A 24571-nucleotide genomic window follows, 5' to 3' on the forward strand; every position below is an offset into this window, starting at 1 on the left:
CGGAGATTGGATCCTGAATGAGGATGAGCTTGACGACCCGTCGAACCGCTTCTACTACACTTGGGCATCGAGGACGGGTCGATGCACATCCTTTGCCATCAAAGTTGCAAAGCGTTTGGAGCGCAATAATCCTAACACGTTCCATTTTGAGTTCTTCAACCTCGGCCGACACCGGCTCGCACGATGCGATCTTACTGGTATTGTTATCGACTCTGAATCTGATTATGGCGCCCTCTGGTGCCCGCCCGGTGAAGACTTCACACCATGCGAGGGTCCGCGAGGAAGGTGGTCACATCACCATGGTACCTCCATCTATGAAGACAGGAGTGCCGCCACAGTGCGGATGATCCGACCCATCAGTGCTACTGAGGCTCTAAATATGTGCCTCCGAGAGGTTGCCGAGAATGCAAACTTGCTTTGCGGATTTCGGTGAGCATACATTTTCATTCCACCAAACCTACTCGAGGAAGTTCTATCGCACATCAGTCCTCTACGAAACACAGAGTTGTGTCAGTATAGATGAGGGATAAACCGCTTCAATTTCAACTATCGGCTCCTACAACATGTGAGCCCAACAATGAAGGCTCCGGCTTGCTTGAGTGAATTAAGAGGCTAATATGTCATAGATCGAGCGGCGTGGACGAGGAGGGCCGCTGGAATTGTGTATATCATGGGCTTATAAGATGGAGGATAGCACATAAGCGGATAGAGTTGACGCAAGACACGAGGCAAAGGCGAGATATCTTTTGCATCACATTCGGCAAGGCCGATGGTAACGAAGACACGAATATATACTGCGTCCAACAGTTCACAGCATTCATAAGACTGCACGGCGAGATACATCAGTGGCGAGCTGATAGTATCAATCAATTCAATCAAGGACTCTGGAGAGCGGCCGTTGATGTGTGGGGCTACCCTGTTTGGAGCCAAGAACGACTTCGAGAAGATCTCACCGTCCCATAACCAGGTAAGGCAGTGCTTATTTCAAATATTCATATTTCATATACATTCATGACTTATATTATCATACAGGCTCAGATGCAATCACATATCGCTTACTTAAAGAATACTGAGCTCTGGATTCTCATGGACATCGAAGCTTAGATATTACAGTTGCAAGCTATTGCCAGATTTGGCGCTTTTCGGCTTCGGGCTCGTCTATCTCGCATTTTGGGATTGCCCGTGAAAGAATGAGCCGTAAAGCGCCATCACAGCCAAACATACCATATGATCATATCCCGACAACTCTTTCATGGTGCACGGGTAAATCCGGTCACGCCTACCACTTTCGACGCACCCAAACTGTCGTCAGGCGACATTGCATCCCACAAGGTAACGACATATTATCACAAGCAATTCAATCAACCCCGCCACAAATTAACGAAAGGTTGCACTGGCACGGCATAAACACACCCACTCAGCAATCACCAGCACACCACCTTCACAATTAGTGGCTTATCGGACCAATGGAACTATCCACGCAGTTCACAGTCTCGGCCCATCTCTCGCGAAATTCCGCGAGTCTCCCGATATAGATTAAGCGAGCCTACCGTAAAGCGCCTTGACATTTCAAATGCGTTACGAAGAGGCTGGACATGGCGAAATGTCTATGCCTAGCCGGATGTGCATTACCACGCTCATACCATATAGCGACTGCTAGTGCCACACATCCTGTGTCATATGCGTTCACTTTCAGAATTCACTGGTGACCTTTCCAGTAATTTCACCAATAATATATCAATGTTCAAGTTGAGAATTGAACCTAGAGGAATGAGATATCCTCCTGTACGTATAACATCACTCCCGCTTCGCATACTAGCTGCTGCATTGAATTGGGTGGTTTGCATGAAGACTATCTTCTTCACGCCTATAATTTCCACAGAGATTTCTGTATCAACAATGAATCTTCGGTGAGAGAGGGCTCGAAGACAAAATATTTACGCAAGCCTATTGGGAAAGAAACGCGTTACACTTGCCGCGAATCTTTGAATAGCAATACACGGCTTGCGGTATCATTCAAGCATTTGAAAGGGACGCCTAAATTGGAAAGCCATAGACTGGAGCATCGGCGGGTGGCGGCCACATTCTATACCGGATTAACGTCCTTGCTGAGCATGCTGATCTTCGTATTACCACGCATTGGAAGGCAACCGTTTCGTTCTTGATGTTGAGTAGACATTTGAAACTGCAGCGAGTTTTACGTTTGCTTCGAACGATAATGAGCACATAAATAAAGACCTGTGTACTGTTAAATTCTGTGTTCTCTATCTTTCAAGAAGACGAATGATGTTGATAGTTGAGTCATGATAATTGTATTTCTAAACACGAGGTCGTCATCGTCATCTTGACAGTGAAGTCACATTGTCATGTACAAAGTTGAATGTTGTTGTAACAGCCTTAGAGCTTCTCGAGAACAAAGACGTGTTGGCGTTCAGCCTACCATGTATCAACACCAAAACGCTGCAAACAATATCTTTGTTTTGCAGAACAATGCAAATTCTTTGTGTCTCTTAGCCAGTCTCTCAACTCCTTTGAGGAGCCGACTTCACGTTGGGACGTGATTTGAAAATACTTGTGTATAAATACTATTAAACCGAGCTTATTCAAGTCACACTTCCGGGCAATTTCTTTCGATGGCTCTCATACTGCCAGCTCTTATAAGACCGAATCTCGTCCTTGATATTCTTGCTATGGTCTATGACTGGTGGTTCTTGAGATTTTTCCATCGAAATCCAATTGCGAACACAATACGAGCTCAACATTGTAAACCGACAGAGCCAGGTAAGTCAAGTTGTTTCGTCGCAGAGATGAACGATGTCGACAAGAACCAGGTGACTGATGATGCACCAGCTCCGGTTCCGGATATTGTCGCGAAACGTCTTCCTCGATTCGACGACTATGGTGTCAGTAATTGCCACGACCATCATCATTCAGCAGATGACATCAAACAGATGGCCAGCAGAGGCGCAGCTCTCCTTTACAAGGCCGACGAAAATGCTCGCAACCATAACGAGAGGTCTGCACGCAAGGTTGAGATCATTGGAGAGGATGTGTGTTGGCCTCTGGCGGCATGCCGTGACTGCCATCGGCTCGGACTCGTTGTAGGTCTGCATCGGCTCGAGTGCGGACATGCACTCTGCCATCAGTGCCTGACTAACGCAGCGAGGTGCTTCTACAGATCAATGGACGAGACGGAGACACGTGAAGAGATCAAGGAACTCTTGGAAGCTGGCGGCCATTGGGCTCGGGAAGCCGAATTCGCCGATGATCCGCGCCAGAAGAAGGAATGCAACGAGCTGGCTCGTAGCTACATAGACGGCGCATACTTCGAGGCTCAAGCCACTTGCTGCAACATGCGCATCGAATTTCCCAACTTTATTCAATGTCTTGACACGAAAGAGGCCTGCGCAGTCTGGTTAGCATGGGAGGAGATGCGGACGGCTCCCAAATACCGAGCAGTGCTTAGGTGCGGTTGGCCTGACTGTAGGAAGTACTTGCCGCCACAGTTTATGTGGCAATGTCCTGACAGACATTTTGGTCATTGCATCAGTTGCGGAGGAAACTCGAAGCAACAAGACGATGGGAAGGTTATGTGTCCAGCTCGATGAGCAGGTGCTGGGTTTCTTCTCCTATGTCTATATGATCACCAAACACTCTTCAGCTCGTATGCATCGTATCACCAATTGAACATTATATCAGGAACAGCATTTTTCCATCTTGCCTTACATGCGTCTTGCAAGAATATGCAATCTTTTGTTTGAGTGTCGATAAATTCACCCCTTTGCGTTGTGATCTCGTATGTTAAACCTAATAAGATCGAAGCTTGACGGTGTAGATTTTGAAACTCATCTAGCACGATCCTGCTGATATGGGTTGGAATTCTGGCGTGCTCATCATGTTGATTGAGAAGGCAGGACATACGCCTGTTGGCTACTTGTCGTTCGCTACTACATTCGTAAGTGGATAAACCTTGGCATCGCCATTTGGGAGACGAGCTCACAGACTCATATCGCATCACCAGGTAAGGATTCTTGGATCTTGATAACAGAGAGAAACAGGACCAACTATCTAGCAGTGCGTTTGTGTTTAGCTACTGTGTTTCCCAAAGCCTCCCTTTTTGTCTACGAGGCAATCTCATACCAGATATGGCATTTCAGAATTGTCTTCAACCAAGCTGCCGCCACTGCTGTAAGAGGCTAATTGGTAGAGCAGTGTTATATCCAAGATGTCCATAGGATCACAAGGGATACTCCTTCATGGTTCAACAACAGATAGATGAAACAAGATGAATTAACGCTCTATCCTTCGAAATGTATTGGTACTGCTTAAGCCTAGTAATATGATTAAGAATTGGCATAGACGAACACTGACGAAGTCAAATGTTGATTGATTGGCCAGCAATGCTGTTCTGCCTAAAGATGTCATCGACTTAACTGACTCAATTAGTACGACCAAAATCAGGCATCATTTCAGTGACGTGAGAACGGCCATGGAGTCAAGATAGAGATGAGAGACAAACACGAAAGTGAACTTATGCAAGCGTGAAGCGAATTTCTCTTGGGAATCGCTCATCACCTTCCAACAAGTCTTGACAAGAAACAGAGCATATAACTGTCGATTACTGAACATAAGTGCAACGTGCCACTTCCATCCATATGTTCAAAACAACTCACCGTCGGTGTCGAGATTTAGTATCACAAGCATGTTGGAGCCAACATCGAACTCCGAACTCCGATTCTCTGCATCAGTGATTGGCTTCTATAACCAATGACAAATTGAACACCGATGAAGGAAGACGACGATCCCAAGCTCCGCATCACCTGTTCTAGAAGTTGTAAGATTCTGTTAGACAGTGAGTTAGCGCAAGGCAAGATGACGAAGCTATCACCGGATTAGTTCCGCTTTTGATAGATTGCCGTAGTCTAAGTGGGCGCTGCAGTCTGCAAGGCCGTGTTAAATAAAGGAGGCGCATCCACTCCTATTTGACCACCCAATCGCCATTCCGGATGGTGATGCTAGCCTTCCTGGTCGATCGATCACGCATGCATAAACCATCCATCAGGATTCGAAACCCATGCTGTCAATTGTCTTTTTGTGTCTGCCTTACCAAATGACGCGCTTGTGAAAAGCCCAACAACAATCCTGCAGATGCAATGGCACCAAGCGAGGCAAGGCGAGCTAGGTGCATGGTGAAGTATATCGCTACGCACCAAGGAATAGCCGCTCATAGTTATGTTACACAAGCAATGCGCATGGGTCTTTTGTCGATCTACGGAGTGGTATCGCCTGTCTTTAGGCCCGTGACTATGATTCAAGCCTCCCAAATATTAAAGATGAGCTCGTGCTCATTACGATCGGCGTTAAAGCTTGCGGCCGAAAGCCGTGGCGGTTGGCCGAAGCCCAAAAGAGACGTTGACTGCGACAGATGTCTAAGCAGCCATGGCTTACGTGGAGCAAAAAGGAGCGACTCCCTGAGTATCAAAATCAAGGCTTTCGGCAGCGCGAAGCCGTCTCCGGTGATTTGAGTTTTTGATAAGTCTGTGCAGAAGACGATCCCTTGGGATCTCACTGGGATCGATTGCATGCAAGGAACGTCTGGCTGGGCTGCACGGCAGTGCTGGGGTGGTTCCCCATCTCATGTGTTCTCAAGGTGACTTTCGCGAAGCAAGCGAGACGACCATGAATGGGGTCCATGCGACTTTCGTTCCTGTGGGATCCAATCAGGGTGCCAAGATGTTACACTTTCCCAGAAGGGTTATAAGTGTAAGATGGGGTGAGAATCCAGCTCGTCAAGCAGACCGTTACGGGATAATTTACCCTCAGACTCCCCCTGTGTTTTGCCCTCGAGTTTTGACAGGAATGCAGAATGATAGCATGGTTAGTTCGATGATTCTCTATGGTGGCCATGGTCCCGAGTTCAAGGATTGGGCTTGTTTAGCGGCAAGCCACCATGCGGACGAGGCCAACGGTCCTCCCGAACGAAACGTTCTTACAGGCGGTACCAAGAGTGGGGGGAGAAGGATCCAGGTGAAGAACGATCAAGGATGCATGGGTGAACATGTGTCTGGGGCATTGGAAAGGGGAATGAAGGCGAAGGCAAGATGGTCGATATCAGCATTTATTGTCTTTTGGAGAACAATCGTCTTAATGAACACAGCGTAGAATTGTGGTAATATTTTGTGAATTGCTTTGTGGTCACTGAAAAGAAGGATTGTCTCAGAATGGGAGTTTAAGCTTGTGGTTAGACATAAAGGTAGATACTAGGGTGTAGGGCTGACCTTGCGCCATGATCTCCCAGCGGCGCGTTTTGCAATCAAACAGTCAAACAAGGTGGTGTTACTTATCTCCCTTTCGCTCTTAATACGACTCTTATACTAAACCAGGCCTTATTTAACCGTCTCACCTCAGACTCATGCCCGCCCGGCTGGTGTTGTCCGCCTCCGCTGCCAAAGGCCAAAAGGGCGGACACTTCACTTTGGAACTGAAGATCCGAAGTGGCTCGGGGCTTAGGATCCATCCTATGGGGGATTGTGAGCTTAGCCCTATGATTTCCGCCTCATTTATTGCGTATGGCACTTGACACAATAGGCTCTGCAGCTGATTCGTTCCCTGACTCGGATGTGGGCTCACACATTCTCACAATGGTGGTGTTAGCTGGCGCCATCCCCCGAGCACCGCCGAAAGACGCGTTCACAAGTGGCGGTGACCCCGACAGCGATAAGTCAGCTTGCATTGAAAGGTGCAGCCTAGAAACATACCGTACACTACTGTACAGTAGTTTAACCCATATGCAATCGAGATGACAACGGCCGGGCAGACTTCCATCACGGCCGTATTGTACACGGACAGGAGCAGATCTGCAAGCCATGCCCACTCCTTAGGGCTGGTAAATGTATGGAATCAGGTGTGGGCGATGCCCATGGGGCCGCCCCTTGCAAAATATCGACGGCGTATTCGCCCTGAGCACTCGAGCCCTAAAGATAGCCACTGTTAGCCTGCCCGCTTGTCTTAGTCGCCCAGACGGTCCCTTGCAAGCGCGTTGACAGGCAAGATTTACATGGAGCAAAATGGGCAAAATTGCTTCCTTCCGGCGAGCAATTTGCCCTAGAATCAATTAGAGTTGCGTCTTGATGGCGTGCACCCCTGCCACGAAGGCGCTGGCGATGGGAGCCGTTACAACCGTTGTACTATAGGTATTCCCCAAATGCTGACATGCTCTGCCCTGCCACTTTTGCTCTATCGCTGCTAGTCAATGGAAAGACGTCTTTCCTTTTCCATCAATCAATCAATCACTCACTCCTCAAGCTGGCACCATTCCTTCAGTGCTGAATGTGCAAGTGAATGCTGCATCCTGGTGCTCCTGTCTCAGTGTTCATGGGCTGATCCTTGCGGTACTGTACATCTCATATCGTCGTCTGGAGTAGACTTATATCAAGCGCCGCCGTCCCCGCCCTTTTGTGTATGCTTACTTGATCCTCCTCGCCTTGGGTCAGCGGCACTCACTCAGCACACACGCATTTCCGATTCTGAACGTGCCAAGTGGAGGTCCTACATCTGCTTGCCTTACGCATTTCGCTTTCCAGAGCCTGCCAAGCATGACGAGTACGAACACGGAGGGCCAAGACGCGAGTTATTTCATGCCAAAGACCGGCAGAAGCAGCGTCCCGCCCAACATCAAAAACGTCAAGTAAGTCCTTCTCCAGCGTCTCAACCGTCATACGGGCGCCTTTGTCGTCATGGGATATGGTAACTAACCCCTTCAGCAGGGTGGCTGGAACTCCGGGACCTCAGATTTTGACCTTTGCGCTCCAGCATCGGCCGCGAGCGACACGGGCCAGTGTCCCCAAAGTACGGACTGGCTGTCTTACTTGTAAGTGTCACCGCCCATGTTGAATTTTTCATGAGCTTACTAACAACCGTGCAGGCAAGTGAGTACAAACTTGATTTTCTTGTGGCTGCCATCTTGCCGTTCATTTTTCTTTGTCTGCTATGGCCTTTTTGTTCAGCTGCTTATTGTCATCGCAGGAAACGGCATGTGAAGTGCGACGAAGCCCGTCCGTCATGCCAGCGATGCATGAAATGGCAGGGCTTTTGTGACGGCTATGAATCTACCTCGACGCCAAACAGCGAGAATGGAAAGGGGACGTCGACGTCTGGCTCGTCACCAGACACCAACACAACGAGCACAAGCACGGAACTTGTGAAGGCGGCAGCCCCTATGGCACCAACCGCCGTTGCAACGCCTGTGCTCCTTGAGCCCAATTTCAACGGCGGCGTCTTCGATTACCAGTGGGAGAAGGTCTACTTTGACCATTGGCTGGCGCTTGCCAACAACATGGGCGGGGGCTTCTTCAAATCCGATCTTTGGACTCGTACTATCCCACAGCTATCTCGCGATGAGCCTGCTATACGATACGCCGGTATGGCCATTGGGGCCATGGCAAATGCCATGTCACCGAACATGCTACCAAAGACATTTGGCGCACTCTTGGACAATGGGCCTCATTACAAGAACGCACTAACATACTACGGCCGGGCACTCCGTCACGTCCGTCTGCAACAAGGACCCAACCCCGAGTCTGCTCTGCGTGCCGCCATCCTCTCCTGCATCCTCTTCGTCTGCTTTGAAACTCTCCACGGCAACCGTGAGGCAGCTTTACATCACATTTCTCACGGGCTGCAGATGATGGAGGCCTTCCTAAAATCCAAAACCCCACCGGACGTAGAGGATCCCACAACCGAGTTCCTCACCCACAGCCCGGCACCGTACGTGATCGAGGACGAGATCCTCCAAGTATTCCAGCGGTTCGACTTCCAGTCGTGGTCGACCGGCCTGCTGCGGCCCAAACGCACCAACAACAAGACACCGCACACGCAGAACCGGGTGAAGGAGTACCCGGTGCACAAAGTCCCCGAGAGCTTCGCGGACCTGGACGAGGCGCGGCAGTGGTGGGACCTGGTGCAGCACTGGGTGCTGCAGTTCCCGCGGACGGTGGTGATCCAGCTGGTCAGGGAGATTGAGCGCGTGGGGCCCGAGGCGGCGCAGAAGCTCGACATGTGCGACGTGCCGGGCGTGCGCGACCTACAGCGGCACAACCTGGAGCTGCTGGAGCGGTGGAACGCGGCCTTCTGGCCGCTGTACAACGCGCGGCGGCACAGCAAGCGCGCCGACGAGGAGGGCTACCTGCGCGCCGTCAGCCTGCAGATCCAGTACCTGGTTGCGTGGATGAGCACGCGCTCCATCTGCTTCAGCGAGTACGAGACCATGTACCAGCTGACGCCGCAGTTCCGCGAGATCAACCGCCTCGGCGCGGTGCTGCTGCCCCGGCAGCCCAAGGCGGGCGGCTGCAGCGAGGCCTTCACGATGGACAACGGGCCGACCATGGCGCTGCTGATCGTCGCCAGCAAGTGCCGCGACGTCGACGTCCGCGAGGAGGCCATCGCGCTCATGGAGAAGTACCCGCGCCGCGACGGCTTCTGGGACAGCCGCGCCATGGTCGCGCTGGCCAAGTACAACCGGGACATTGAGCAGGAGAACGAGACCGAGGGCGACCTGTATGAGCAGTGGGCGCGCCTGCGGCAGCGCGAGGCGATCATCGACGAGAGGAACCCCGAGATGATGATCTTCATGTACAGGAAAGACCCGAAGAGTGGGCAGTTCCAGATGCAGCAGCACCTCCTACGGTGGTGAGAGCTCCGAGGAGAGAACGTATATAGGTAGTATAAGGGCACATATCACTTGCGCTTGGATGGGGTTTCTGGGTCCTTGGCGAATGGAATAGGACTAATTGGGCACGCAAGGCAGGGCGTCTAGGAAGGACAGCATTGTCATTGGAAATTGTAGATTAGGATGTTATTCTGGAGTCCTTTGTTGGTGGAAAGCGCCATCTGGTGCTCCTTGATAGTCATAATCACAATGTATCACACAAATCTTCACCGTCTCGCGAGTGATGTAGTAGAAGTTTGTGGTAGACATTCCGAGTTTGATCTCATACTCGAGGATACAGCAATGGGTTGACAGCCATGAAGCGTGACAGCCAATCAAGAAAGACAGTCATTGGAGTTGAAGCACCTACAAATTGGCAAGGCAGATCTTTGAGCTCCTGATTCCCGTTCGAGATGGATGCCAGCAGGAGAGGCCCTTTTCGAGATAGCCTACCTAGTCATACCTAGTCCATCGTCTGACCCAAAGCAACCCCCAAAGCAACCCCCAAAAGCGGAGCGGCTTCGGGAGGAATGAAGGCGCTCGATCGGGAAAAGGGGGCGATGCTTGTGATCGGGAATAAGCCTACAGTTGAAGTGACACGGATCCCGTCTTGTCTTGTGTGAGTACCTACAGCACACACTGCTACACTGTAGGTACAGTAAAGGGTGGTCAGCTTATCTATTTGGGTTAAAAAGATTGACGTTAAGCACTTTTCGTCTCCACCTGCACCCGCGGATTACCATCCGATCGGGTGCCTTCTCCGCGGTAAACGTAAAGAGGCTTTGTTCAGGCCAGAACGGAGTCAAACTGTTTACAATCAACAATCATTTTGTTTCATATGACACTATAACAAAGATTGTAGCGAACGTCCGTCTTGAGTGATGTTGAATTAGGGGTCTCGCCCCGCGAAAAGTAAAAGTCCCATGCATTAGAACAGCAGGCAAGCCAGCGGCGGCGCTCAGAAGGACAATGGCACAGAACCCCATTGTACTTCTACCGTAGTGAATCCACCACCTCGAGTAGCACTGAGTCAGTTCTCTCGCCCGAGACAAAGCGCTGGACTACGCAGTGGGGGCCGCCGAAGAAGATCATCGATGCCCCCGATGCTCAACTGTGCGTGTAGGGCGTAGGTTCTGGATTCTGGGTTCTGAGTTCTGGGGCATGTGGGAGTCCTGCGCGAAATCAGCCAAGCTGCCAGGATTCCATGTAGCAATATATAATATGCGCCGTAAGCTAAGGAGTTACTGCATAGTAGGGGGGGTTCAGGGGACCCGGTGCTGTGGGACCGCCCGAGAAACGGCAGCTGGCCTTCTGATAGGGCTGTCTTGTACGCTGAGCTCCTGATTGGTCCCGCGCGTAGGAGGGTGCACGACCGCGGGGTAAAATTATCAGCCCCGCCGCTATCACTCAATCAACCTCCAAGACGCGTCTTTGGCCGCTTATACACACAATCCGCGACTGCAATCAGTTATACACACGATACTGCACTGCACCGCCCTGCCCTGCATATCCCGATAGGTCAACGTCGTCGTCTATTTCGTCTATTCCTGGCTGCAATGTTATGACGGAGCCACTGGCTCGCCCTACCCCTACGCCTACGACGACATGGCCCAACCCTTCCCCCCGGGCCTCGTCCCCTCTGAGGTCGCCTTCCTGTGCCAGATGGAGCTCGTGACGGTTGTGCCGCGACAGCGTCTGGAGAGCATCAGTCTGTTGGGTGTATGGCTAACTCACTCACTCATCACGATCCTATCCTATCCAAGTTCATGCTGACAATTCAATCCAATCTGCAGGGCGACACTCCCGTCCTCCGCCCTCCCCATCGCGCAAACCTCCCCCTCTGGCTCGCCCTCCTCCTCAAGAAACAGCGCCGCGCCAACATCGTCCCGCCCGCCTGGCTGCACCCGGCCTCGCTCGCCGAGATCATCCACTACGAGACCAAAGTCAAGCCCGACGCCTTCAGCAGCCCGCCTCCGCCGCCCGCCCACGCCGACGCCCGCGGCGTCGCCCATCGCGCCAACTCGGACGACGACGGCAGCGACGTCGTCATCCTCTCGCCGCCCTTCCTGCCCAGCTGCACCGCCGACGCCCCCGCCGGCCACCTGCCCTACCACTGGCTCGAGATCGCCGAGGCGCTGCTCGCCCACGCCGCCGACGACATGCCCGCCTCCGCCGGCGAGGTGCGCGGCCTGCTGCGCGACCTGGTCGAGGTGCGCTCCGCCAAGATGCGCGCCAGCACGACGCAGCTCGAGAGCTTTGGCGGCGGCGTGATGAACCTGCGGGGCGTGGGCTCGATGGAGCTCGCGGAGAGCAGGGGGTTCGTGCTGGGCGTGGTGGACGGCGTGCGGAAGCTGGGCGCGAGCGTGGAGGCGAGTAGGCGGGAGGAGGAGGAGGAGGAGGAGAGGATGGGCGGGAGGGACGATGAGAGTGATGAGGATATGGGCATATGAGATGGGATTAGGTGGTTCTCGGTGGTCCAATGACGACAAGGGTTATGATCTACGTCGTGGAAGGGGCGCACACTGGCATACTTCGGCGTTTGGGGGAAAACGGGTAATGAATGCCCCATGCATGCAAATGATTCAAGAAAAGCAAAGGTCTACGAGCAATAACATCTTGTTACGAATGTGAAGTAGTTTATGAGACTACATGAAAACACCACGGGCTACGCATCACGCACTTCAAGCTTGGTACAAGATATCCGGGAAACAAGAATTCATTTGTGTTTTTGGTACATGAGCCAGCAAGTTCCCATCAAGGAGATGGTGGTCATGGGCTACTGCATATGCTATCGTATGTAACCTTACCTTATCAACATGGCAATTTCACCACATTTCATCTTGGAAATCCTCGGAGAGCTCCCACCTTCCATCAGTAGGGAATTGGGCCCCTGATGGAAGCCAAGGCTGCTCCAGCGGAAGCTCGTCTGGCATCACCTCATAGTCCTCGTTGGGGTAATTTACCAGGTGCCAGAATGTCTCCTCCGCTCCGGGGAAGTTTGCCGTCTCAGCCGGGCCATGTCCTCGCCACGGAGGCAGCGGACTTGTCGTGTACCTCCCCATAAAGGCAGGAGGCGCCGCGGGAACATCGTCGGCTGCATAGTCATATCCGTTGTCGTGGGCAAAGTGAGGGGCTGGCAGAATAGCGGGATACACGCTTGTGTCCGGCAAGAGCTGAGCGAGGCCACCGGGCCGCAGGTGGGTCGTGTAAGTGGTAGTATATCCGCCTCCCGCAGGAAGCAAGTCTCCCACCCATGGCAGGGTAGGCCTTTCTTCGGAGTGGCCCTTGTGGTAGTGGAAGCCGGGAAGCTCCACGCTCGGCAGGAGCTCGTCACACCCGTCTTCATCGTGATGCTCGGTCCACACGCGTCTGTCGTGCCGGAGAAAGTCATGCTCGGAGACAGGATGGTCAGCAACTCTGAGATGTGGAGAGTCACCCGCGAGCACAGTTCGGGGTGAGACTGGTCCAGAGCCGCGATGCCGACGACCTTGATCTTCAACACCCCTGGGGGCGGCAGCGTCGAAGAACGGATCGCGGAAGACAACTCCCCCTGGGGACGTCAAGAATGGACCGTACTGGGGTATCTCGTCCAACGGAACTTCATCCATATCGGGATCCTCCTTGATTATCTCACCGGGAGCATCCAAGTCCTTGTCATCTTGATGCACCGGAGTCGGCGAAGGTGTCAGCAGTGGTACTGTAAATTTTCCGTCAGGGTTGCTCATTTTCGAAGATGCCGGTACGGGAGGAGTGGGATGAACAGTTGTTTCATCCGATGTTACCGGCGCTTGAGGAGGAGAAGATGGAGCTGGTGGTGAGGAAACGGACTGCGGGTTGGAGGAAAGTGTAGAAGAAGCTGGCAACAAACACTCAGAGACTGGTGAGCTTGGCCAACCTCCCGGTATACTTGGTGTATAGTTCACACTCGGACCAGGTGATGCTTGAGCACTCTGCTGTTCCCGAGCCCGTCTGGCAGCGGCCGTCATGCTTCGGGTCACTGCTCGAGGAGTCGTGGCGGCCCTGGCTGAGGCTTTGTATTGCTTCTCAACCTGCTGTCGTTTACCACGGGGTTGAGCGCCGTTCACCGATGCATCTGATGCCTTTCGCTTGCCAGCCATTTCGACAAGTTTGATCAATCGGGTTGAAAAGCGAAAAGTCTGAATGGTTAGTAGGCAGTGAAATCTGCTTCAATGTGTATGATAGCAAATGAAGTGGCGATGGCAGTTGCAAGACCGGCTTGTCTTCTTGTTGAATGAACGGAGTCTTGTACAGGTCTCTTTGGGATGAACGAGAATTGTGAGAACGGGAGACATTATCAGGCATTTATAGCATGTTCACAAAGGGTTTGGTCTCTTGATACAAAAAACTGAGGTTTCGCGGTGACAAAGGGCAGCATCCCAGAAAACGGGTGTTTGAAAGCCATTGTCTGTTATCAATTCATTGTGATAGAAACTATTTATAGCGATCAACAAGGCGTTACAATTACAAAGGTGGCCTTTGACTCGAACAAGTGCATCTACTCTTAAACACTACACAATGACGCGAGTAGCGGGTATTTGCGAGTGTTATTTGTGAGAAACAGACTTATGCACAAAGCATACGACCTTGGGTCCTGTGAGCAAACAGCCTGACAACGCCGGACTGGAGTTTTCCACTCTAGTCGGTTTCAATATTCACTCTTGGCAAATCATTTTGATCTACTTTGATTGAACAGTTTCAATTATAAGCAGAATGAGAGAGGTAATGAGGTTCCAAACGAGCCTATATGATGTCGTACTGCGGGCAGTTTCAATGTATTTGCCTCTTTTGTTCTCTTAAGATTGACCGTCTTCCTTGCATACGCTGTAGAGCGAGACGACTTATCATGTGCGGTTGTTTTTGGTTGTAGGCGGCTTACGGGGCGAGAAGGAGCGCCAATAGGGAAGTCCAAGCCGAGAAGTGGAGCTGTAGTGTCCGATACGGAGAAGTGAATGGCACATTCAAATGATTAGCAATAAGAAGTATACAACATTTTCACTGCGCAGCGGTAAAGCTCATTCACGTACACTTACAGAATGATCATCCTAAAGGAGTCCGATGTCCAGCAGCTCCTCGGTAATTTATCTACCGAGGACTGCCTCCACTTCCTTAAAAGCCTTCACAGTACACTGGAGTCATACAGCTCATCTAAAAGTAGCGCACCATCCGAGAATACGATCTATCAGCCTCAGAGAGAGGTGATTGCCACCAATGAGGGCAACACGACCCTTTTCATGCCATGTTCCATCACCACGTCGACCGCGATAAAGATTGTGACACTCAGCAGTCAAGGCGTCAAGGGATGCATCAACGTCTTCGCCCCAGATGGAGAGCTGCTAGGGCTCATCAACGCTAAGGAGGTCACAGCATTCCGGACGTCATTAGCAGTCATGATCCCTTTCCTCCGCTTCCCGCAGGAGAAGGCCAACATCGTGGTCTTTGGCGCCGGAAAGCAGGCTGAGTGGCACATCAGGCTCGCTTTGCTACTTTGCAAGGATGTGAAGCGCATTACGATAGTCAACCGGACAAACCCCGCGAAGATGGAGCAGTTGTTTGAAACCCTTCGACAAAAGTATCCCGATGTTTCCTTCGATGTGCTGGTGACGTCGGTACCCGAATATGATTCTCGGCTTCAGGAGTTGCTTAGTGTCTCGGATTGCATCTTCGGCTGCACACCTGCGACGACGCCCCATTTCCCGAACTCCTACCTGAGTGTTTCCAAGCCTAGGTTCATCTCGCTGATCGGGTCTTACAAACCATCGATGCAGGAGGTTGACGGGGAGACGCTACTGTCAGGTGGCAAGATATTTGTGGACTCAAAGGAGGATTGTCTTATTGAAGCTGGCGAGCTGATCAACGCCGGTGTCAGAGAAGATCAACTGGTCGAGATTGGCGATATTGAAAACTATGAGCGGGTAGCCCGGACACAGACAAATCATGTGTTCAAGTGTGTTGGACTGGCTATCATGGATATTCTAGCAGCACGAGAGTTGTTGTCACTGGCAAAGAGCAAAGGCCTAGGGCTAGACATTGGCGATCTTTAGTCCTGTTCGATTGGTGCTTGCCAAGCTTCACATAAGATTAGCCTTTCTTCCAGATAGCCACTACCCTGTTAGATACCTTACATTTACTAGAACATCGCTTCTCAGTGTTTATTCCTATCCCGTTAAGAAGGTGAACAGAGACCGACGGGCTACACACAACTGACAGCAAAGCGACTACAGACATCCTGCACGGGGGCTCAGACAATCTGGTGTTTTGCCAACTGACCCATGTGCTATCCTCAATGACCAAATCTTGCGCACCCCAGCACCCCAACGGAGGTTCTAAAGCGAAAGAAATCGGGAGAGTCCCCGCTCTCCTTGCATATTGCAGCATCGTAATAGTCATCCAATGCCGTGTCCAGGTTCTCTAAAACGCGGAATGTGTCCGGTTCAGGATCGCAGGGAACTTCCCAATGCTCATCAAAGGGCAGCACTTCGACGAATCTGCAACCATTGGCGTTGAATGACTTTCTCGTGACGTTTGGGGTACATGCTATCCGTCGACGAATCCGATAGTCGATGAACCAGACTTTGCACCACCCCATGCACATCGTGAGATGCGGCTTCAGTAACACTTCGGAGCGGCCCAGCATATTCGCGGTGCGGCGATGGATTGTTCAGCAAGACGCTAAGAACTAGATAGACTGCTTTGTCACAAATCTAGGGAAGGGTTGGCTGGACAAACTTGTATAGATTATGTCTTCCTCGTATATGCCCTTCGAGTATGTAATCTGCGAGAAGGTGTATATTCTTTCAAGTGTAAAACGATGAGATAGAGCTGTAGTCAAATATCTATAAAGAGGGCGAGTTCGTCTATTTGGCCATAGTCTCTCCCGCCCTGGGCACGTAAGACATAGTATACGGCTTGAGGGTGAGGGCGATGGACTTTGTAGGCCACCCGCATATTTCCTGGCCGAAAATATCATACCAATGGAGCTAGGCATACGGAGCGCAGTCTCGAGGTTGGTGATCCAGAAGACTTTGGTTTTACTAATACGAAAAGGTTCTTTTGTCGCGTTGGCGTTCTACGACCCTCTAGAGTTATAGAGTTGCATCGACCTGAACTATCTAGAGAGACCAACGGACCTTTGGTATTAGCTCAAGTTCATTATTGTCGAATGTGTGATACTTGGGCCGTGGCGGCTCGGAAGTCTCGATACTGATATGTTGTGAATGCCTTATTTCCACCAGCCGAGCCTAGTGTCTTGGATACTAATTCTTCTCAGAAGCCTTCATCCATCAACATTATCAGCAACGCGACACTACCTCTCTTCCTAGAGGGATGCTGTATTGTAACTAGTATTGTATCATTTGTGGTGCTGCTCCCACAAGTTACAAAACACTTACTTGCGGCACAGACGGCCGGTTTGTAGCGTGAGCCACTCTTCCTGGTCGGTAACATACCAGTCTTCACTTCCAACAGCAGTAGGAGCCCAGAAAACATCCCAAGGATCCACCTTCTGCTTGATACCCAACAAGCGGTCGTAATTCGAGCCAAAGAACGCCTGTCCAAAGTTGGGTTCCATGACATCACCCTCATTGAGATAGCCTCCACTGCCCGGAGTGACCTGTCGCAAACGCTCCATCCAATCATAGGTGAGCCTTTCGTTGATTGTTTTGATCTCCTCCTCAGTAGCCCCATCAGCCCAGCGGCTGCCAAAGATGCCAAACAATGCAGCCTCACGCCATGCCGGGTTGACAGCGGCATCCGGGGTACCAGCAGGAGCGGCACCGTTCATATTGTACTGGATTAAGGCGGATCCTTCCGAGATGACGCTACGAATAGCAGCGATCGTTGCATTCAGCGTGTCATCATTCTCCCAATTTGCCTTAGGGAATATACGCGAAGCAGTACGCAAGTTGGAGTTGGCCACAGATTCTGTTGGGAAATGGCTTGTCCATGTGTCCCAAAAGTTGTCGTGCTCAAAGTAAACAGGCTCAAATTCAAGACCTAGGGCCCTCCATTCGGCAAACAGCGGCGCCACCATAGCCTTGTATTCGTCCAGGGAGATTCCTGACACCAACCAGGGCAGCATGCTCCACATATAGCCAGCGCCAGTACCACGTGAGAACATCTGAGAGTAACCATAGTTGGGCACTTCCAGGTATGTATCCAATTTGCGCCAGTACGTCTCCATAGCAGCCCAGAATATCTCATCAGTATTGTTTGTATCGGGTCCACTCAACACGGTGAATGTAGAACCGACAAAGTTCATTCTGGGGTGGACCTTGACAGTCAATCCGGTAACGACGCCGAAGGTAGCGCCTCCGCCACCACGGAGAGCCCAGAAAAGATCGGTATTGTTCTGCTCATCAGCTGTGACGAAGCGACCATCGGGAGTCACAACGTCAACGCTCACGACCTGATCAGCACCCATGCCAAACTTGGATGTCAGAGGAGAGTGGCCACCACCAGCAATGTAACCACCAGCAACACCGACTCCTTTGCATTCGCCACCGACTGCTGTCACATTGTACTTGTTGGCGGCATCATACAACTCTTTAACTTGAATACCAGCCCCGAGTTTGAGGGCCGGGCCAGTGTATGAAGGAGAGCTAAAATTCTCGATGAACTTGAGGCTCTTCAGATTGTGAGTCCAGACTGAGAGAGCTCCAGCACCAGTCGACTTGCCGAGGAAGTCATGACCAGTATTGTGGACGACGAGCCGGAGGTTGAGGTTACGAGCAAGATTGACGGCTAGTTGAACTTGCGCGATTGTTGAGATATTGACAACATAGGACGGGAATCCACCAATTTCACAAGTACTGGCGTTGCCGTTTTGTGGCATACAAGTCTCACCCTGATACAGAGGAGACATGACCGAGGTAGGATCCCGAGCACTAATCTCTGTCAGCTTCCAGTTTCGAGTATGCTAAGGTTCACCTCGTGAAAGATTGGACATACTGGGTCTCAGATTCGGTCCAGTGAGCAAGAATATCCTGGCACTTCACCGAATCGTAGTGTTCACTGTTGGTGTAGCATGCAGCGCCGATTGGGACAGTCTCAATGAGCGCGCCTCCGGTCAGAAGGTCGAACACTTTCCAGACCAGTTTTGAAGGCCACAATGCATCGCCGGGGAAAGTCTTGCACTTGGACGAGGACGCGGCGCGTTTCTGAAGATCATTTTCAGCAAATTGAAACAGAGACACATTGGACAGCTCTAGATCCGTCAGGTTCGCGAGGACGGCATCAGTCAGCTGAATAGCTTCGGGCTCGACCAGGCTTGCCACCGACTCAGCAGCCGGCGCCACTGTGGTCTCATCGGCAGCTATACAGTATCAGCACGGAATACGTATCCAGGGACAAAGTTTTAGCGAAACATTTCACCTACATATCACCTCTCCATCGACCTTTATGGTCTGGGCAGAGACAGCACTGGAGAAAAACAGAGTGCTGATAAGAATCAAAGCTCGAGAGAGAGGAGCCATCGTGTCTGACAGCACACGCACGAGATCCGAGGAGACCAGGAACGATTGGCTTGTCGTGACGAGAGAGTGCTTAGCATTGAGATGATCGACAACTTTGTATATATATTACCAATAGGCTTAATTCCTCCCAGTAGGACCCATGTTAACACGAGGACTACACCCATTAGCCGTAAGTCGTAGATTGTGGGTCCTACGCATTAAATTCGATTTACTGCGTACTAGCATCCTGGTAGCTTCCAATTATCCACTCGAGTGAATCTTGATAGGAATAACAACACCCCAAGAGGTATCGCCTACGACGAGGATGGAGAAGTATTCTGCGAAATCATCCTTAGGCCACAAAATAGCGAGAGACTACTCCTTTGTCGTGCAAGTCGCCCGCTTAAGGTTAAAGCTTTGTTTCATCATACTGGGCCTACAGGGCTTGGTCAATTTCCTCCAAGGCTTGGCGACTGGGACTCTGTATGGAGCTTTCTGCATGAAGTCGGCCAGAATGACAATGATTGCAATCGCGGACAAACCCGACAAACTGGCCTGAAGGTTCGAATCATAGTCTGTTATCACATCCTTGATGACAGTATACAATTGCATCTCAGCTCATCAACAGCAGGACTTGACAAGATGATTTTATTCTTCAACGCTGTGCTCAAGTTGATTAATCGCGCATTTGCTGTCGATCGTCCCGACAACTCTTGCCCTCCTTGGGCACCCATATGCAGGTGAATGGCGTTATGGTCTTCTTTGCAGCTGATCCTCGTGGCACAGGTACCGGCGATACTCCGGAGAACCGTGGTAAGATGCCTGTGGCCTGTCGGGTTTTAATGACAGCGCCACCTACGCCCGGGGTTGATTTGAAGATCGTTTCCCGGTACAGCGGTTCTGCCGGTCATGGGCAGGTCACTAAAAGCACCCGACGCACTTGGCAGCAATAGACTATTCCCCCGCTTTGACTTCCCTTAAAACACCCACCCGCATTCTCCTTTCCATCCTAGCAGCTTGGGAGCTGAACTCGTTGAATACTGAGGAAAAGAAGGGGTATAAACGGAAAAACAATTGAATGATTGCTTAGAGGGAGCTTCGCTTGTTTATGATGGGTGTTGAGATTGTGGCCTAGTGGCTTTATACTCATTGGCCCATGCAAAGTTGAAGCATTGCCACAAGTGTAAAGAGCATTGCTCATGTCACGGCAGCAGGGGAACCTAGCTTCAGACGAGTCTAAGGCTTTCAGGATCCTTTCATTATGGGGCACCCGCATAGCCTGGTATCTCTCTCCTGCTCTTCAGTATCCATTTTCTGCACCTGTCAGTTGCCAACCCCTTTCACGACGCCGCTAAGCGGCGCCTTTCCCGGCGACCTTCCCTTTCTGCTCAAGCCACCACGGTAGTCATTTGGCCTAGGAGCTTTTAATCCTGTAAGAATTATCAAGGCGAACGGCTCTTCGAAATCTAGCCTACGGTAGACGTCTACCACGCACAATAGCCTAGTTGGAGAAGCCAATACCCGCGACGTTAGTGCAGTTTAGAGCTGAAGATCCCGTAACCTGCGATTCATGGCTCGGTGTGGTGTTTAGGCGATGGGGACCATCTGACTTTTAACGTTCGATTTCCCCAAGATCTTGAATGTTAATCTTTTCCTCAAAGTCTTCGTGGCCCAGGCGTCTTGCTGCACGTCACGATGGGGATCTTTCCAAGACGTCCATCTCACCCAGATGTGACGCAGATCCCAACTCCGCCGCTTCAGGCGTGGGGTCTGTTCATCAATTTCTTCTTTCCCGCGATCGCATTGATCACCATGTGCTTACGAGCATACGTAAGAATCAAGATACGGCAATGGGGAATCGGTACGTGCAGACACATCCACTGAAGCTTGCGAAGATGACAGCTGCTAACGCGCTGACCGAATTTCTAGATGATTATCTTCTCGCTTTAGCAATGGTGCGTATCTGAAGTCTCGAGTTATCTCAAACGCAGGACCAAGCTTCCACGGGAGTTCTTGCTAACATATAGGGCAATTAGCTGTGTTCTTTGCTCATGACTGGACCGTTTTACATGTGTAAGTCCACAGTCATAAGCCATACAGACAATCAAGGCTCAAGTAGTGATAGACATTAAACTCAACTACTATGGGTGGCACCAGGAAGACGTTCCCGCAGACTTCGACCCGACCCCAGGCAGATGGTGGTTCTTCATGGCGCAGTTGTTCTACAACCCAGTACTTGCTTTCGTGAGAGCGTCAATACTGGTCTTTTTGCTGCGACTCGGTGGGCAGAAGACTGGAGTGCGCTGGGCCATCATTGGTCTATTGACCTTTAATGGCTTGCAAGCAGTCGCCATATTCCTTGTTGCTCTGCTACAATGTCTACCCATTCAGGCAAATTGGGATCCTAAGGCCTTGGCCGGGGCTAGATGTGTCGATAACTCGTTTCATATCACGCTCTCGTCCTTGAACATTTTCACGGATATACTAGTACTTGCTCTCCCCTTTTGGATCTTCTTAGGCCTGAAGATGCCCAGGGCAGCAAAGACCGGCGTTATTTTCCTCTTCATGATCGGACTGTCGTGAGTACCACGTTTTGCACAAACTCGTCTTGCTTAGACGGAGACTGATCCTAAGCTCTGCCTAGTGTGACGATCATCGCCATCTTCCGACTCGTGGAACTGATTAAACTATTTTACGTCGTCAACCCACACAAGGACCGGTTTCATACGATCGCAATTACCTTGAATGTTGTCGAAGTCAACCTCGCCATCGCTTCAGCGTGTGGCCCAGCCCTTCGTCCGCTTTTCCACAAATGGTTTCCGAAACTTTTCAACGGGTCGAGGGGCAGCAAACACGAGAACCCATACGCCAACGTCCCAACATATGGTGGAACGTCACATAGTGGTGTTCACCACCGAGAAACGACGTCGCATCTCGGGAACGGCCCGAACAGCATTGCCCTCAAGGCTATGCGAGTCACCACGCGTGCACAGCATACTGAATGTCGCAGTGTCTCGCCTACAGGATCTGAGGAGGAAATAATGACCTATAATGGCATTGTTCGCACAACGGATGTACGGGTACAATTTGACGGTGATAATATCTCGCAATCCTCAAGTGACTTCAAGCAGAGCAAAGAAGAGAAGCCGGTAGACATTGTGAAGACATGAAAAAACTGCTCGTTTACGCGATAGCATAGGGAGTTGAGGGGTTAGAGAGACTTACATATACCCCGAAGATTGATTCGAGTTGCTTTTCAAAGAGCTATGATATATCTTGACGTACTTCGTGCGCTGACAAAGTGGCTTCGTAACGAAAGCGTCCGACCATGAGCCCTTGGAATGCGTGAGCATCCAGGACCATTCAGTTGAGCCTCCCGTATCCAGCCCTGTATCTCTTATGCCCCTTCTGCTCGTCGTCGCTTTAGAGGATTAGGCCCGAATGCAAGTCTCGCCGCTTAGAGACTAGGGCGGTATCAGACGAAGTAGTGACAAGACTCGTTGCATTGCTGATGATCTGGCTCATTCTGAGGATGTCTTCTTGACTAACAACCTGCGTCTGCTTTGTCCAGCCAAGGAGAGCTGGAAGACGCTCGTTTTCTATTACCACATTAGCATTTATTTATTCACGGCATCGGTCACGATGATTGAAAATGCTCACGAAAGAAGTATTCGACAAGTGACTTGTTGACCGTCGCAGATGCTAGGTCTCCGAAGACTATGACCGGCGCAGCTACTTCTCCAAGGCTAAACTGCTCGGTTACTTGTGTGAAGGTGTAATTTGGGTTGAAAGCTCGAGAAGTAATCTGGCGCGCCAGCTTGCTGTTCGCTAACATCTTAGCATTAAGAATGGGGTCTGTCCAGTACAACCTTGATTCTTCGAAAACGCTTTCGTTGAAAACATGATTGTTACCAAAGAATGCATCTGTTCGGCTTTGAAATGGACACGAACAGTTGGAGCGACCAAAGATAGCAGAAGATCCTTTCCATAGGTAGATGTGAATCTCTTGACGCCTCTGATTTGGATGAGACGTGCGGCTCCTGGGATATGATGGGTCCAAACAGTTTGTCCCGACGTCTCTAAAACCTATGTTTATCTGGATTAATTGCCAGGCGACGCCGTGTTCATTTCGAGAAGTTTTACCTCAATAAGACCCAAGAGTTCTATAGCACAAAGTGTATCTGGATATACGCAAAGTATTGGATCTGAAATGGATGATTGGAGGGCGTGTAGTGCTTTCCCATGCTGTGAAAGCATAACGGTACGAACTTTTGAGATTAGAGCATCTACAACGGCATCTAAACACTTGCTTTGGCCATATCGATCCGCAATGTGGTGGAGGTGCGTTTTCTTCGGCTGGCGAAGAGTTGATACCAACCAGCTTGGGTGACGATGAAAGAACTCAGATACAACGTGTCCAATATGAGACACCGTCAGCGTAGAAAGGCAAAGGATGTTGACGCCAGTCCGAGTAGTCAACTGCTCTAATCCAACCAATGGCACAGGGGCTGGGATACTGGACAGCGCTCCGCAATGGGGGCGCCTTTTCAAGCCATCCCTACTCGTTGCAAAAGTCTGCTTTGTAGGCCCAACATTCGTACTAGCGAGGACTTTGCACGAGACAGAGATGTCGTCTCCGCGATCGGTCGAAAAGATAGGGTATTGGCCAATGTTAATCTGGTAACGGCGGCCCCGCCCTTATTTTGTTTGACTGCTTTTCTTCGTGGCTTGCCGTCGAATAGCAAGACGTTCAGCCTTGGAGATATTGTAGCCCCTGGTTGCAATGGTACTAGAGATCCATTGAACGTCGGCCTCAGTATCCATGGGTGAACTAAGAGCTCCAATGTGTTTGGGTTGAGTCCTAGCTTTACGGCCCTCACGGAGGATGCTTTGCATGTTTGTCTCATTTGAAGCGGAAAAGAGTTATGAATCATCAGCTTTCCATAGGCAAAAAGGTCCGCTAAGCTACTGCCACATTGATCAAGCATAGTCTAGACGTTTTGGGAAGTCACCTACCCCTGCACACCGTTTAGCATTGCCGAGACTAGTATGTCTTGGGATGTCAGCACCCTTGCACATTAGATGCATCATAGCAACCAGTCTTCAATTCCTAATTGTATTGCTGTGATGCAGGCATCAGTGGTGAATATAAAGGGATCGCTTTCTGCACCTTCTCTAGTTATTGTGATCAAATCTGACAACATCAGAAACACATGTGTCTCGTGTCGGTCAGCACTGATCGCGCTCTCCTTCTTTACTATGACCTCACACCTAACCGTGGATGCTCTCCTCGAGCGGGATGCGTAAGCCATCGTAGAAATTGGGTCCTGATGGCGAAACAAGAGGCTAATAGTCATCAAGCCAGAGGTCGCAAGATCCTGAACCTATTCCACTG

At 50.8% G+C, this 24571-nt stretch overlaps 5 protein-coding genes across 5 annotated transcripts; 4 read left to right on the top strand and 1 right to left on the bottom strand.

The window, feature by feature from the left end:
• Nucleotides 1-7595: 7595 nt before the first annotated feature.
• UCRPA7_3290 (putative c6 zinc finger domain protein) lies at nt 7596-7932 on the top strand (the record flags this gene model as incomplete). The annotated part of the gene is made up of 3 exons (XM_007915989.1): nt 7596-7687; nt 7767-7870; nt 7925-7932. The coding sequence occupies 3 exons, from the start codon at nt 7596-7598 to the stop codon at nt 7930-7932; spliced, it is 204 nt and encodes a 67-aa protein (XP_007914180.1).
• Nucleotides 7933-8218: 286 nt separating this feature from the next.
• Nucleotides 8219-9691, top strand: UCRPA7_3291 (putative c6 zinc finger domain-containing protein; the record flags this gene model as incomplete). Its single annotated transcript, XM_007915891.1, has 1 exon — nt 8219-9691. One exon carries the CDS (start codon nt 8219-8221, stop codon nt 9689-9691), a length of 1473 nt encoding a protein of 490 aa, XP_007914082.1.
• A 1736-nt stretch (nt 9692-11427) lies between these two features.
• UCRPA7_3292 (putative dna replication complex gins protein psf2 protein) lies at nt 11428-12156 on the top strand (the record flags this gene model as incomplete). The annotated part of the gene is made up of 1 exon (XM_007915882.1): nt 11428-12156. One exon carries the CDS (start codon nt 11428-11430, stop codon nt 12154-12156), a length of 729 nt encoding a protein of 242 aa, XP_007914073.1.
• Nucleotides 12157-14958: 2802 nt separating this feature from the next.
• Nucleotides 14959-15768, top strand: UCRPA7_3293 (putative proline utilization protein; the record flags this gene model as incomplete). The annotated part of the gene is made up of 1 exon (XM_007915926.1): nt 14959-15768. The coding sequence occupies one exon, from the start codon at nt 14959-14961 to the stop codon at nt 15766-15768; it is 810 nt and encodes a 269-aa protein (XP_007914117.1).
• Nucleotides 15769-17111: 1343 nt separating this feature from the next.
• UCRPA7_3294 (putative restculine oxidase protein) lies at nt 17112-19197 on the bottom strand (the record flags this gene model as incomplete). Its single annotated transcript, XM_007915956.1, has 3 exons — nt 17112-18609; nt 18674-19037; nt 19101-19197. 3 exons carry the CDS (start codon nt 19195-19197, stop codon nt 17112-17114), a joined length of 1959 nt encoding a protein of 652 aa, XP_007914147.1.
• Between the last annotated feature and the right edge of the window lie 5374 nt (nt 19198-24571).

Source organism: Phaeoacremonium minimum, assembly GCF_000392275.1.
Source record: "Phaeoacremonium minimum UCRPA7 unplaced genomic scaffold PA7_03_scaffold_270, whole genome shotgun sequence".
Classification (NCBI taxonomy): Eukaryota; Fungi; Ascomycota; class Sordariomycetes; order Togniniales; family Togniniaceae; genus Phaeoacremonium; species Phaeoacremonium minimum.